This window comes from Pelodiscus sinensis, chromosome 4 (genome assembly GCF_049634645.1).
Source record: "Pelodiscus sinensis isolate JC-2024 chromosome 4, ASM4963464v1, whole genome shotgun sequence".
NCBI classification, from domain to species: Eukaryota; Metazoa; Chordata; order Testudines; family Trionychidae; genus Pelodiscus; species Pelodiscus sinensis.
The window spans coordinates 132,141,136-132,156,291 of NC_134714.1; the positions used below are offsets into that span (position 1 = coordinate 132,141,136).

The 15,156-nt window shown below is 45.3% G+C and overlaps 2 protein-coding genes across 2 annotated transcripts; both read right to left on the minus strand.

Moving 5' to 3' along the window:
- Positions 1 to 2,641: 2,641 nt before the first annotated feature.
- On the minus strand, positions 2,642 to 3,580 carry LOC102449241 (olfactory receptor 5AR1-like). The gene has a single exon (XM_006133561.2). The coding sequence runs from the start codon at positions 3,578 to 3,580 to the stop codon at positions 2,642 to 2,644; it is 939 nt and encodes a 312-aa protein (XP_006133623.2).
- A 5,934-nt stretch (positions 3,581 to 9,514) lies between these two features.
- LOC102448999 (olfactory receptor 5W2-like) lies at positions 9,515 to 10,453 on the minus strand. Its single transcript, XM_006133560.2, has one exon. It carries the CDS (start codon positions 10,451 to 10,453, stop codon positions 9,515 to 9,517), a length of 939 nt encoding a protein of 312 aa, XP_006133622.2.
- Positions 10,454 to 15,156: the final 4,703 nt, after the last annotated feature.

Below are 15,156 nucleotides of genomic sequence, written 5' to 3' on the forward strand. Positions count from 1 at the left end.
CTTTTGTAAATGGGTATTTCTCCATTGGAGTCATTCGCCAGAACTCCAGCTGGTGTAAATCCGCACAGCTCTATTGAAACAAAGGGGCAAGACCTTCAATGGCAGTGAACCTGAGCAGGTTTTCAACCTAAGCAAGGAAACAGGCCAGGAGTTGTGGTGGATTTAATACCACTTACCCCTTCACATCAAGACTACATCGGTTTCTAAAGGAGATGATCCAGCTATAATTAGTGGGTGAGGGTCCATGTTTCATGTTCTCCAAACTTGAAATCACAAATTGACAGAAAATCTTAAATGACTCCAGGTGTTGATCTATGGTTGACTACTTCATTTGTGAAGCTTCAGGGGGTAGCCGAGTTAGTCTGTTACAGAAAAAAACAACAAATGGTCTGGTAGCACTTTATAGACTAACAAAACATGTAGATGGTATCGTGGGCACAGCCTGAAGAAGTGGGCTGTGTCCACAAAAGCTCATGATACTATCTACATGTTTTGTTAGTCTATAAAGTGCTACCAGACCATCTGTTGTTTTTTACTTCTGTTATGAAACTCTAGTGATCTATGACAGACTACTTCAATTATGAAATTCGGAAGTAATTTACCATAGTCACCGGTAGTCTACCATAGATCATCAAAGTTACATAACTGAAGTAGTTTACCATAGATCACCAGGGTCTACCATTGATCACCAGAGTTTCGGAACTGAACTAGTCTACCATAGATCACCAATTCCTCGCATAGATCACCAGTGTCTACCATTGATCACCAGAGTTTTGTAACTGAAATAGTTTACCATAGTCACCAGTCATCAGTTACAAAACTCTGGTGATCAATGGTAGACACTGGTGATCTATGGTAGGTTACTTCAGTTATGAAATTCTGGTGATCTATGGTAGACACTGGTGATCTATGGTAGGCTACTTCAGTTATGAAACTCTCCCATGCACTTTTGAACTCTGATCATTTAGATCTATGCACAGCACTAGTATAGACTAGCCCTGAGGAAGACACAGGACATACTATTGCCCAGTTACCAGGGTACTGTCCAGCAACAGGGAAGAACCACTTAAAATAGCTTCTCCTCATCAGACCGATTTGGGGGGTTTGACCTATGTCTCCCACATGCCACAAAATGCTCTAAACACTGGGTTAAAGTCTACCTAGGAAGCAGCACCATCACCCCCTCTTCCATTCCTATACGTCTTGTCAGCCAAGCCCTTCATTGTCTTTGCTTGTGCACTAAAAATTGCCCAGGAAGGAAAGGGAATGTTCCATTTACAGTTGTATTGAATGCTTCCTTTGACTCCACAGGGAATGTTGGCCAATGTTTTACATTAGCCACATATTTAAGGAATTTTCAGATTTGGATGGTGTGAACCTGAGTTTTTCTCAACAACCCGGGAACTCAAAACCAAGCTCTTGGTCAGCTCTGTGCATTTCTTACTCACAGCCCCCTGAGCCGTATAATTCCCACAGTCCCTATGTGTCAGAGTCTGTAATTCTTTCCAACGGAACTAAGATCAAGGATGCATAGTGAACCTGTTGATGTTGTACAATTATCTAGTGTCTGAAATGACTTTATCTTTCTGTCTACTTTATGTTGTAGAGAAAACGTACACCGTCCGTGATATATTGTACTCACTTTCGCGTGTACTGTCACAGAGGCACACACACTGTGCTCTTTCTTGGGAACGTTCACCTTCCTTGTTTTGTTGTTCCCTTACCTTAAAATAAAGACCATTGAGGTGGAAATTTCCTTTCTTCTTCTCATGCATGGACAGGAACCAGGGGTACGTCTAAACTACATGCCTCCGTCGACGGAGGCATGTAGATTAGCCAGATCGGCAGAGGGAAATGAAGCCGCGATTAAAATAATCGCGGCTTCATTTAAATTTAAATGGCTGCCCCGCTCTGCCGATCAGCTGTTTGTCGGCAGATCGGGGCAGTCTGGACGCGCCGCGCCGACAAAGAAGCCTTTCTTGATCGGCACAGGTAAACCTGGTTTCACGAGGCATACCTGTGCCGATCAAGAAAGGCTTCTTTGTCAGCACGGCATGTCCAGACTGCCCCGATCTGCCGACAAACAGCTGATCGGCAGAGCGGGGCAGCCATTTAAATTTAAATGAAGCCGCGATTATTTTAATCGCGGCTTCATTTCCCTCTGCCGATCTGGCTAATCTACATGCCTCCGTCGACGGAGGCATGTAGTTTAGACACACCCCAGGGGACAATCTCAACAACAACCTCATGGAGCACATAAAGGGCTAAAGAGCAGATGCGCAAAACTCCCTTTGACTCAGCCACACACTTCACACTTGCAAATTCATAATGAAGTCAGCCCGCTATGTAGAGGGAGCTAATCTCCATGCCTCTCCCTTCTTCTCCAAAACGAACTGCTCTATGCTTTAAAAGCAGTTCTCAGATATTTATATATGCACATAGCTGCCTCCTTTAATTTTGCTAGGATAATGAACCCCTGAAGTCCTGATTTCAGTTGGGGAGTGCAAACTTTGTTGGAATACAAACAAATTAAAAATCATAAAAACACCACAGGCACTGTGAAATTATACTGCAATGGGCTAGGATTTGAATTCACCCGGTTCCACTGCCCATCACTCAACCAGCAATGAGTTAAACAGATTCAAGAATGTGTCAGGAGTTTGTTCGTGGCTTTCCTCAGGGCATCCTTTACCTCCGTGTTTCTCAGGCTGTAGATGAGGGGGTTCAACATGGGGATCACCAGAGTGTAAAACACCGAGGCTATTTTGTCTGTGTCCATGGAATAGCTGGAGGTGGGTCGGAAATACATGAAAAGGACAGTGCCATAAAATATGACAACCGCAGTCAAGTGGAACGTACAGGTGGAAAAGGCTTTGCGTCGGCCCTCGGCGGAATTTATGCGCAGGATGGTAGTGACGATATAGACATAGGAGAGGAGAACGGTCACGATGCTGCTCACTTCAATGTAGCACATGGAGACAAACATCACCATCTCACTGATGCGGGTGTCAGAGCAGGAAAGTGCCAGCACTGGGGGGATGTCACAGAAGAAGTGGTTGATGATGTTGGAGCTGCAAAAGGACAGCTGGAATGTACAACATGTGAGTATCATTGAATCCACCAAACCAAGAGCATAGACGCCAGCCACCAACTGATTACAGCGCTGCCGAGACATAGTGACGCTATAGAGCAGTGGGTTACAGATGGCTGCATAACGGTCATATGCCATCACAGCCAGCAAGAGAAATTCAAAATCTGAAAAAGAGATGAAGAAATACATTTGCACAGCACAAGCAGCATGAGAAATGCTCTTCCTCTCTGCTAAGAAATTCAGCAGCATCTTCGGGGAAATTATCGAGGAATAACAGAAATCACAGAAAGACAAATTACTGAGGAAAAAGTACATGGGCGTGTGGAGTCGGGGATCAGTCCTGATTAAGAAGATCATCCCCCCATTTCCCACCAGAGTGGTAACATAAATCAGTAGGAACACCCCAAACAGGGGGACTTGCAACTCTGGATGGTCTGTCAGTCCTGAGAAAATGAACTCAGTCACCACCGAGTGATTTCCCTCTTCCATCTTCTGGGAGCAAGGGTCAAGAAGCTACAGAGATGTGGGCAGGTGGATGATCCGGGTAAACTATCCCTTTTCTGTAATGAAATAATTGAAGAAAATTGGATATCTTAACAGGCACCAGTACAATATCAGGGAAGGGCTTAGTCTACAGAGCCAGATGTTCACAGCTGGAGGTTCTAGAATTTCCATACAATGTGCACACTGTACATATACAAGGACACGCAGGTTAATCATGCCCCCCACATTAATACTCCTGTTCACTAAGGAGAGAAGCAAACAATGACTTATGACTGCTGAGAGAGAATCCGGGTGAAACCATCTCAGTGTGACGAGCATATGACCTACGAAGAGAGGCTGAGGGAATTGGGTCTGTTTAGTCTGCAGAAGAGAAGAGTGAGGGAGGATTTGATAGCAGCCTTCAACTTCCTGAAGGGAGGTTCCAAAGAGTCTGGAGAAAGGCTCAGAAGTGACAGATGGCAGAACAAGGAGCAATGGTCTCAAGTTGTGGTGGGAGAGGTCCAGGTTGGATATTAGGAAAAACTTTCACTAGGAGAGTGGTGAAGCACTGGGATAGGTTACCTAGGGAAGTAGTGGAGTCTCCATCCCTAGAGGTGCTTAAGTCCCGGCTTGACAAAGCCCTGGCTGGGTTGATTTACTTGGGATTGGTCCTGCCTTGGGCAGGGGGCTAGACTTGATGGTTTTCTAAAGTCTCTTCTAGCTCTATGATTCTATTATTCCTTTGTTCAAAAAGAGGTGAGACTAAACACATGTTAATCTTTCTCCCTCTTTGGTAAAGGGGAGCTCTGTGGATCGGCCTGTCAGTTTGGGGTAAAGCTTCTGTGCTGGGCTAATTGAAAACCCAAACCCGAGTTTACACAGACTATAGTGAGTGCAATTTTCAGATGCCAGAGACATAATGGCGCATACTGGCTTCAGTGACTACGTAACTGCCTATTGTTTCCAACTGAAGAGGTTCTTCCCTGAGCTCATGGGATCAAATCAGGGCTGAGGCTTTCGGTGCTGGAGATCTTGAATTTCATACCTGATCCTTACCTTGATGTCAGTATCTGTGTGTGACTGTGATGCAGGACAATAGCACGCACCTGCTGAGAAGACAGGGACATGTGGTGGCATTTCCCCACTGGAAGTTTACGGTAGTTTTATACCGAGATCTATGATCTATGAGACACAATCCCTGAAGCACCTGGGAACACCTGGCCTCAGAGAGATACGAAGACTAATTAATGTGCTCAGTGAAGCCAAATAACCCTTTGTGTGACTCCTACCTTGGGGATTAATTTGGATCATGTTTTCTTCCTGTGCTATTAAATGATGCAATTTCTATCAGAGTTACTGAATACGAAGTTAGGAGTACATTTCTCCTTTGGCTTTTTTACTAAGTAAAGCTGGTCAACAAACGGTGAATTTGTTCTGTTGCTTGAAGAGAAAAAAAAGGTTTTGGTAGAAAACAAAATATATCAGCTCAGAAAAAACGCACGAGTCCCTCAGATACCACATGTCACCATTTTCTGCCATGGTCCCAGCTTCTAGGCTGGACTCCAGCCTCTTTCATGCATGATGGTCTTGCCACTTGTGGAACAGCCCGGAAACATCATGACAGTCCCACTACCACAGTTCAGAAAAGAGGGGAATTTGGTATTTTGCTGGAAAGCTGGTAGTTTCCATGGGAAAGAGAATGCCATGAAAAAATAGTTGCATTGATTATCCAATTTCCCATAAAAAAAACCTTTTCAAGAAAAATGTTCAGCCAGTATTTGGATTCATAGGAACAGAAAGTTACATATTGCGGGAACGGGCCGATTGTTTGCAGCTGTAGCTGGAATCCTCTCAGTTATTCCTAATTTCAGCATCACCTCAATGTCTTTACCCCAGTAGTGGAATATAAAAACTGGAGGACATGTAGAAGTACTCCATCTTATCTATCTGTCTGTCTACCTACCTACCTGGAGCATTTACCAAACAGGCACTGTTTGTCCACAGTGGATGTGATGGACCCCATGGTGACACTCCAGGACTCCTTCCTGGACAAAGCACATCCTCTGGCCCTTGTGGGCTAACATTTCTTCCTCACTGAGTTCCATAGCCTCCACTCCCAGAGGCCCTGGAATGTAGGGGGGAGTCAAGGGCATCCCCACACTCAGTCCCCGGGGACGCTTTGCAAAACCTCACAGTTGGCACAATCTCCCACCCTGGACTCCTTTCCTGTCACTGTTCTCTCTTCCCTTACTGAAACACATGATTTGTGAACAACTGTCTCTTTATTGCTCATATGGAAGAAGTGGGCAAGTGCACTGCATGCAGGGGCACCTCATTGAGAGCAACATGCATGACTCTCAAAACTGGCTACTCATAAACCGTTCTTTCAAAGCATCTCTGATTAGCACTGCCCGTCGCTGTGCTTTCCTTACTGCCCTTGTGTCTGGTTGCTCAAATTCCCTTCCTAGGTGCTATACTTTGGCATTCCACTTAGACAGGGTACATTTCTCCCTTGCTCTCACAGATGTTATGGAGCACACAGCCAGTTATCATCACAATGGGAATGTTGCTTTTGCCGAGGTCTAACCTAGTTAGATTTGATTAAAAACTTAGTTAGCATAGTGCAGGATCTTCTCTTTAAACACCCAAAAGCACATTCCTCCACCATTCTGTACTTCCTCAGCCTGTGGTTGAACTGCTCCTTGCTTCGGGAGCCATGGGAGCAAGAGGCAGGCTGGGTCTCTAAGGATTCATTATTGGCATTTCCACATCTCTGAATGTAATTTTCTTGTTGCGGGAAAAAGTTGCAGCTTTTAGCTTGCTGAACAGGCAGGAGTTTCTAAAGATGAGTGAGTCATGCAGCTTTCCTGGACATTCCACTTTGATGTTGGTCAAATGGCCCTTGTGAGCCACCATACCCTGCAGCATCAGTGAGAAGAACTCTTTGCAGTTTCTGTATTCCTTGTCAAGGTGGTCGGGTGTCAAGATGGGGATGTGCATTCTATCTCTTGTCCTACCGCAGTTAGATAACCCTAGCTCAGCAAAGCCCTCCCCTATGTCCTCCATGTTTCCCAGAATCACAATCCTCCATAGAAGAAGGGTATTGATTGTCTTGGCTACTTGGATCACAACAGCCCCCACTGTAGATTCCTCTACTCCAAACTGATTCCTGACTGACCAGTAGCTGTCTGGCATTGCAAGCTTACCACGCGCTTCTCCATGATTTCATATTTTTCCATCTGTGCCCTGAAGTAGTAAATGTTTTTGGAAATGCTGCTTCCAAATAATTGGAATGAGAAGAGGCAATTACATATTGTACAGCCCAGATGACATTTTTTAAAATTCTAAATCATTGCTGCATTCTAAAAAGAATCTTTTAACGCTTCATCATTGAACATGGAAAGCGAAAATATAGTTGTGAAGACATAGAGTTATTTTTACTTTGTATTTATAGAATTCTATGGAAACTGGGAAGTGTCTGTCTATCTTTACTGTGACCATCAGCAAATACTGATGCATTTGATCAATTTGTTAATATTGCCCTACAAAAGCTAAGAGCAACCAGTCTCAGAGATTCAAGGTTCCATTCTATGAGTCTATTGATACCCAGATATAGATTGGGCCTTGAATTCAAATGCTCCCATGACGAAGATGCAAAATGTCTAAAAATTGGTACATTTCTTCTGGACTTTCAAGTTACTGGGCCTGTGTTTTCTCCAAAATGCAACAGTTCTAACAAGAAGGCCTGAGGTCATCTCTGAACTACTGGTTAAATTGACATTGCCATGATAAATGAGGGAGTCTACCTATCAGGCCTGGTGAAGACATGCCAAACCAATGGGAGAGCAACTGTCCATCGACATGTACTCCTTCTCCCTCATAGACTATGTTCCATCATGGAGCTGTCTCAGAGCTGGTCTAACATTGTGTGGTGATCTAAGGCAGTGTTCCTCAATCAGTGGCATGAGTACCTTCAGGGGGAATGCAAGAGAAGTCTGGGGGGGCATGTCAACACAGCTGAAATTTGGAGAAAACTGAATTTTTGTTTTAAGTTTTACAGCGCTTTATTATTTTTGTAGTTTTTGCACCCAAAAATTTCATCGCCCACCCGACTATGATTAAGTTGTTCGTACAAATGTGTTGCAATGGTAGAAAAAAATGTGTGTCTGAAAACTGTAGGTACTGGGGGTACATATATATATATACAGGGCTTGACAAATCATTGAATCTACTCGCCTGTGGTGAGTAGATTTTAGCCGGTCTCCCTGTTCACCGGCAGCGCACGCATGCGCAATGTGGGTCTTGCGCATGCACAGTGCAGGGCTGGTGAGCGGATTTCGCTGCCGTTTGTCAAGCCCTGGATAGATAGATAGATAGATAGATAGATAGATAGATAGATAGATAGATATTTAAAAGGGGTACTTTATAAAAAAAGGTTGAGAAACACTGATCTAAGATGCATTACTTCAGTTACATAGCTCTCCCACAGACATAGCACGGTATGGACGTCACAGAATAATAAGTTTGGAAGAGACCTCAGGAGGTCATCGAGTCCAACCCCCTGCCCAAAAGCAGGACCAATCCCAACTCAATTATTCAAGCCAGGGTTTATCAAACCGGGACTTCAAAACCTCTAGGTTTTTAATCAAATGCTGTTGATTTGAAGTAGCATAGCTTAGATCAACTTGTAGCATTAGCTTAGACTAGCCCTGAGGATGAGACAGGACAGACCATAGCCCAGTCACCAGGGAATTGTCTAGCATTGTGGAAGATCCACTTCATATAACTTTTCCTCATCAGATGGGGAAAGGGAGAAGAAAGGTATCCTGTGTGTCCCACATCCCAGGAGAATGCTCTAAACACTGGGCTAAAGTTTACAAGGGAAGCAGCATCCCCTCCATCTTGTCAGTCTTCATTGTGTTGGTTTTTACACCAAACAAGGGAGGAAACATTCCTTTTATGGTAGTGTGAAAAGTTTCTTTGGACTCTAAAATAAATTGTGGTCAATGTCCTCAAGGTACCAAAGCTTTGCGGGATATTTATATTTGAATAGGGCTGCACACAGGTTTTCCTGAGCATCCATGAATTCGAAAATCAGTGATTGGCCCAGCTCTGTGCATTCCATGCTCTCAGATCCCTGATTGGCACAATTCCCAGAATGCCTTTACTTCAGAGAATATATGACTTTCCAATGCAAGAAAGAGGAAGATTTCACACAGAACATGCTGATGTCACATAAATACCCAGTGTCTCATATGACTTTATTTTTCAGAAAAATTAGGTCATAAAGAAAACACGCATATTCAAAACTCTTTTGTACAGTACTCACTTCAGCATGTACTTTCACAGCAGCCCATATGCTATCTCTTGCAAATGTTACCTTTGTCACCTGGTTTCTGTCCATGCACAAGGAGAAGAAAGGAAAATTCTGTCACAATGGCCCTTATTTCCAGTTAAGGGGAAAAACAAGTGAGGCAATTTCTACATCAACGCCACAGGGCACATGAAGGACTACAGGGTATGAGGATGGAGATCTAAGATCCTTTAGAATCATCCACTGAAATCACACACTTCATGCTTGCAAACACATGATGAAACCAACTCCAGTATAATGCAGAAAATAAATTCCATGGCCTCCATTTCTTTCCCAACACAAACAACTCCATGCTTTCCCAGCACATCACATATATTCTTATGCTCCCACATGTGAAACAGGTGCCCGCTTGAATTTTGCCGGGGCAAGAACCTAAAAAGTCAATGAAGTCCTGGTCTGAGTTGGGGCTAACAGGGCTTGTGAAATACAAACACATTCATAACAATTGCAAATATTATAATGAACAATTCTACCTTGAACTCTGAAAAATTACATTGCAATGGGCTGGGAATTGAATTCACCTGTTCCCATTCCTCCTCACTCTACCAGCACTGAAGTAAATAGATTCAATGATTATTTATGAGTCTATTCATGGCTTTCCTCAGGGCGTCCTTCACCTCCGTGTTCCTCAGGCTGTAGATGAGGGGGTTCAACAAGGGGATCACCAGCGTGTAAAACACTGAGGTTATTTTGTCATTGTCCATGGAATAACTGGTGGTGGGTCGGAAATACATGAAAAGGACAGTGCCATAAAATACACCCACTGCAGCCAAATGGAAAGTGCAGGTGGAGAAGGCTTTGTGCCGTCCCTCAGCAGAAGGGATCTTCACAATGGTGGAGATGATATAGACATAAGAAAGTAGGATAGTCACAATGCTGGTCACTTCAATGTAGCACATGGACGCAAACATCGCATTCTCACTGATGCGTGTGTCAGAGCAGGAGAGCACCAGTAGTGGGGGCATGTCACAGTAGAAATGGTTGATGATGTTGGAGCGGCAGAATGACAGCTGGAATGTACAACATGTGAGTGCCAACGCATCCAGCAGCCCCACAGCACACACCCCGGCCACTAGCTGGTTACAACGCCGTCTGGACATGCTGACCGTATAGAGCAGCGGGTTACAGATGGCCACATAACGGTCATACGCCATCACACCCAGCAAGAGACACTCAGTGTCTTGAAAAAAAGTGCTGAAATACATTTGCACAGCACATGCCATGTAAGAAATGCTTTTCCTCTCGGCTAAGAAATCCAGCAACATCTTAGGCGCAGTTACCGAGGAATAGCAGAGATCACAGAAAGACAAACTCCTGAGGAAAAAATACATGGGGGTGCAGAGTCGGGGGTCAGTCGAGATTGACAAGATCATTCCCCCGTTCCCCACCAGGGTGACAACATAAATTAGCAGGAACAACACAAACAGGGGGACCTGCAGCTCCTGACGATCTGTCAGTCCTGAGAAAATGAACTCAGTCACCACTGAGTGATTTCCCCCTTCCATCTCCTCTAAGCCGAGATCAGGCAGCTACAGGGATGCTGGCAGAGGTGTGGGTCAGGCAACCTATCCCTGCTCTGTAATGAAGTACATGAAGAAAATGGAGGAGGTCAGTGTCATAATGTACACCTTTACCAGATCAGCGAATGGCTTAGTCCACTGTGCCAGATGTTCACAGTTGGTCATTCCAGGTGTGCCGTACAAGGACACAGGGGTTAATAATTCTCCCCTCCACACACTCCTGTTCAGTAATCCAAGCAGCAGACACTGACTTGGGTCTCTGCCATGAAAGAAACAGTGTGAAAACCTCAGTCTGAAGAGGTTATTCCTTAGCTCAAGAAGAACTTTGTTGAAGAAGGGATGAGAAGAAATGAGTGTCAATCTTTCCACCCACTTCGGGAGAGGAGAGCTCTGTGGCTCAGCATGTCAATTAGCAGTGAAACTTATGGGCTGTGCTAAGCATTGTTAGCATCTGAAAATGACATTTTCTCTAGTCTGTAGAGAACCCCAGAGACATAATGGAACACTCTGGCATCACTAACTACATGGCTGCCTATTTTCCCCAAACAAATAGATGGTTCCCTTAGCACAAGGGAGAGGAGCGAAGAAGGAGGCGTTTAGTGCTGGAGATCTTGAAATCAATCTCTGCTGATCACATTGGTGTCTACCTGCATGTGATGGAGAGGCAGGAGAGCAGCACGTACCTGCTGAGAACAGAGACATGTTGACAGAAATGTCAGTTTTGAGCATTGGGGGCATTTTATATGGAGATCTGTGATCTGTGGGACCGGATGCCTGAAGCAACTGGGAATTCCTGAGCCCAGAGGGACACGACACCTAATTAATGTGCTCAGTGAATGTGTACCACTATGGGGATTAATTTGGTCCACTCTTCACTCCTGTGTAATTACAAGATTCAACCTCAGTCAATGTTACGTAGCGTGAGGTTGAGCGGTGTTTCATTCTATTGTTTTCATTTCAAGCTGAGTATTTTGTAAATCTGGTCAAGAAATGGAGGCTCTGTTCTGTGATTGGTGGGGACCAAATGCTATTGGGTGATCTCTTAGTATAGTTACTCAGAAACTCCCCACAGGTGGAGTTGGAACTTCGGGAGAGGGGGCTCAGAGTCAAGCCCCCTGGCTCCCTCATGCACCTTCACACCACCCAAGACTGACTCCCGCACCTAGTAGCTTGGACCCAAGATCTTTCTCAGCGCTTTGTTCTCCTTCCTGGATAAAAGGCGCCACCAGGCCGCACCCCCTCCTGAAGTCAAGTTACAAATGGCATCGGCCATTTTGTACATGCTGTGGGGATGGGTGCTTCCCTTCGTGAGGGTCACACCCGAAATCCCCGTCAACATCTAAGTTTTAGCACAGCACCCTGAAAAATGAGGCCTACCCATGGAGCTACTTTAGGACAGTAGAATTCACATGCAACAGAACAAAGCAAATACAATCCCCTCTTCATCACATCTCTTCCCCCCTTTGAGACCAAACTGAGTGGGGTCACATAACCAGGGATCTATGGAAGTTTAGGGCCCCTCTCCATGATAAAGCATGGGCTGTAACATTAGTCACCATGGGCATGTCTAGACTACAAAGTTAATTCGAACTAACAGACGTTAGTTCGAATTAACTTTGATAGGCGCTACACAGGCAAACCGCTAGTTCGAACTTAATTCGAACTAGCGGAATGCTTAATTTGAACTAGGTAAACCTCATTCCATGAGGACTAACGCCTAGTTCGAATTAAGTAGTTCAAATTAAGGGCTGTGTAGCCACTTAATTCGAACTAGTGGGAGGCTAGCCCTTCCCAGCTTGCCCTGGTGGCCACTCTGGGCACCACCAGGGAAACTCGTCTTCCCCCCTCCCGGCCCTGGAGCCCTTAAAGGGGCACAGTCTGGCTACGGTGCCCGTGCCAGGTTCAAGCCTGCCAGCACCCAGCCAGCAGACCCTGCACCTGGCACAGCACGAACCAGGCACCCGCTGCCACCCAACCCTCTGCCTCTTCCCGGGACCAGGCTGGCGGCTTCCGGGAGACTGCCCAGGTCCACAAGAGGCGGGCTCCCACCTCGTCTAGTGCGGACATCATGGACCTCATCCACAACCTCCACACTAGTCACAGGAAAGTGGCCGTCTAGGGCAGGATAGCTGCCAGCCTGGCCACCCAGGAGCAGGTCTGCATGAAAATCAAGGTGGTCCAGTGAGACCCCCGACCCTGAGCCCTGAGCTTACAATGGACGTACTGGGTCAGACCAAAGATCCATCTAGCCCAGAAGCCTGTCTGCCGACAGCGGCCAACACTAGGGACCCTGGAGGGGATGGACCGAAGACAATAACCAAGCCATTTGCCAATAACCAATAACTAACCCATCTCCAGCCTTCCACAAACAGAGGCCAGGGATCATGACACCTAATTAAGGTGCTCAGGGAACCAAAGACACCTTCAGAGTAACTCAGGCCTTAAGGATTAATTTGATCTTCTCTTGCCTCCCATGTTATTCAGAGTGGACAGTTGATCAATGAAGAGAGGGTGTGTTTTGTGGTTTATGGAGACCAAATGCTTTTGGCCGAAAATAAAATATTTTGGCTCACAGATACCACAGAGATCTCACAATACCTCATTGCAACATTCTCTGCCATGGGCCTGGGCCCTATGATGGACTTCATCCTTATGAGGCATGATGGTCTTTTTGCTGAACTGCCTTGTAAGATGAGATGAGTTTGATATTTTGATGGACAGCTGATAATTTGCATTGAAAAGATAATTCTATGAAAGATGGGATAATTCACTTTCTCTGCCCTTGTATGCTGGGATCTCTCCAGAATAAGATTCTTCATGGCCAGGGATTTTATCTTGGGAAATAACCCAGTTCTAACACAAGTAGCTCCTGGGCATTGCAAATGACACTTCTCTTCCTACTGGTGCAGAATCTGGCAGTTGCTGAAATATCGATGATCCCTTCCTGCCCAACCTCTCACATGGAGATTTTCCCAGGGGCAGCCTCTTGTGTTTGCCCATCAGGCTTTCTGAGCTAGGGAAAAGTGAATATGGATTCTCCCCTGGCTTGTAGTGATGTCAAACAGGGTGACATAGCCTCCTGACACCTTGTGCCCCCCGAGAATGCTCATGGCCTGTCTGCACTGTGCTGGGTCTGGTGGATGTGGATAAACATGCTCAGTGGTGTAACCACTACATGGGCATTGCCCATTTGACCAGATCCCCTGCTTTTGTAAATGGGTATTTCTCCATTGGAGTCATTCGCCATCTGTGCCCCGAAGTAGTAAATGCTTTTGGAAATGCTGCTTCCAAATAATTGGAATGAGAAGAGGCAATTATACATTGTACAGACCAGATGACATTTTTTAAAATTCCAAATCATTGCTACATTCTAAAAAGAATCTTTTAATGCTTCATCATTGAACATGGAAAGCGAAAATATAGTTGTGAAGACATAGAGTCATTTTTACTTTGTATTTATAGAATTCTATGGAAACTGGGAAGTGTCTATCTTTACTGTGACCATCAGCAAATACTGATGCATTTGATCAATTTGTTAATATTGCCCTACAAAAGCTAAGAGCAACCAGTCTCAGAGATTCAAGGTTCCATTCTATGAGTCTATTAATACCCAGATATAGATTGGGCCTTGAATTCAAAGGCTCCCATGACGAAGATGCAAAATGTCTAAAAATTGGTACATTTCTTCTGGACTTTCAAGTTACTGTAAAAAACAATGCAGTTTTGGTTGACCAGAAAGTATTCAGAAAGATGTCACAAATTATTCTAATAGCCTTTCCCCAAAACCATGTGTGTGTGGAGAAGGGGGCTACATGCAAAGAGTTTAGTTAGTGGTCAGAAAGCAGCAATAGGCAGGAGCCAGTGTGACAGATTTCTGTTACTAATCTGCCTGAGGAGTCAGGTGATCAGACCGAGGCCACAAGATCGTTACGGGAGGAGATGACGGAACACACCAACTGTCTAAATTTTAAAGCTTTATTGAAAGAATAATAAAATAATAGTGGAGAGTGATGGGTGCTTTCCACATCACTCAGAGGAAGGAAGAAAATGTTAGTATCCCAAGCCCTAACCCACTTTCATACTCACACACTCAGTACCTGAGGCTGCCCAGGCCTGGGGGTAACAAAAGGAGAAGAGGGGGAAGGGTGGACAGGAGTTCAGTCCTGTGCGCACAGGTCATCCAGGGTCCGCTGTGATCTCTCTGAATTGCTCCAGCTCTACGGAGGGTTTGAAGTCCTGGGCTCCTTTGGGGGTGTTCATTCCATGACCTCTGGCCCTGGCACTCTTCATGACAGTCCAAACTGGCTTTCTGTGATCGCCTTGACTTTCCCAAAACACACCGGATAGTCTCTGTTGTTCCCTTTGCTTCCCTCTGTACTGGCCTTCGCTTGTGTTGCTTGTTGTGGGTTGGCTCTGCAGATTTGTTCAGTTGAATGTCTCTTATGGCTGGCTGGTGGATTCCAGGCCCCCCTCTATCTTGGTCAGCAGCCGAGAGTCAGATGTGTGCTGTGGCCTTGAGCTCGCTGTAGCCAACGTCTTATCTTCGAGCCTAGAAGAAGGGTGGAGTTAACCCGTTTGCTGCTCTCTTCGTTCCCTCCCTTTTGACCTCTCGTGACCTGCAAAGGAATCCTTCATTCACTCTGCACTCACACATTTGACCATTCCCCAGAATGCACTGCGATGCTTGC

Coding starts and splice junctions, on each gene's coding strand:
- LOC102448999 (XM_006133560.2), bottom strand. CDS start 10,453: ATGGAAGGGGGAAATCACTCAGTGGTGACTGAGTTCATTTTCTCAGGA.
- LOC102449241 (XM_006133561.2), bottom strand. CDS start 3,580: ATGGAAGAGGGAAATCACTCGGTGGTGACTGAGTTCATTTTCTCAGGA.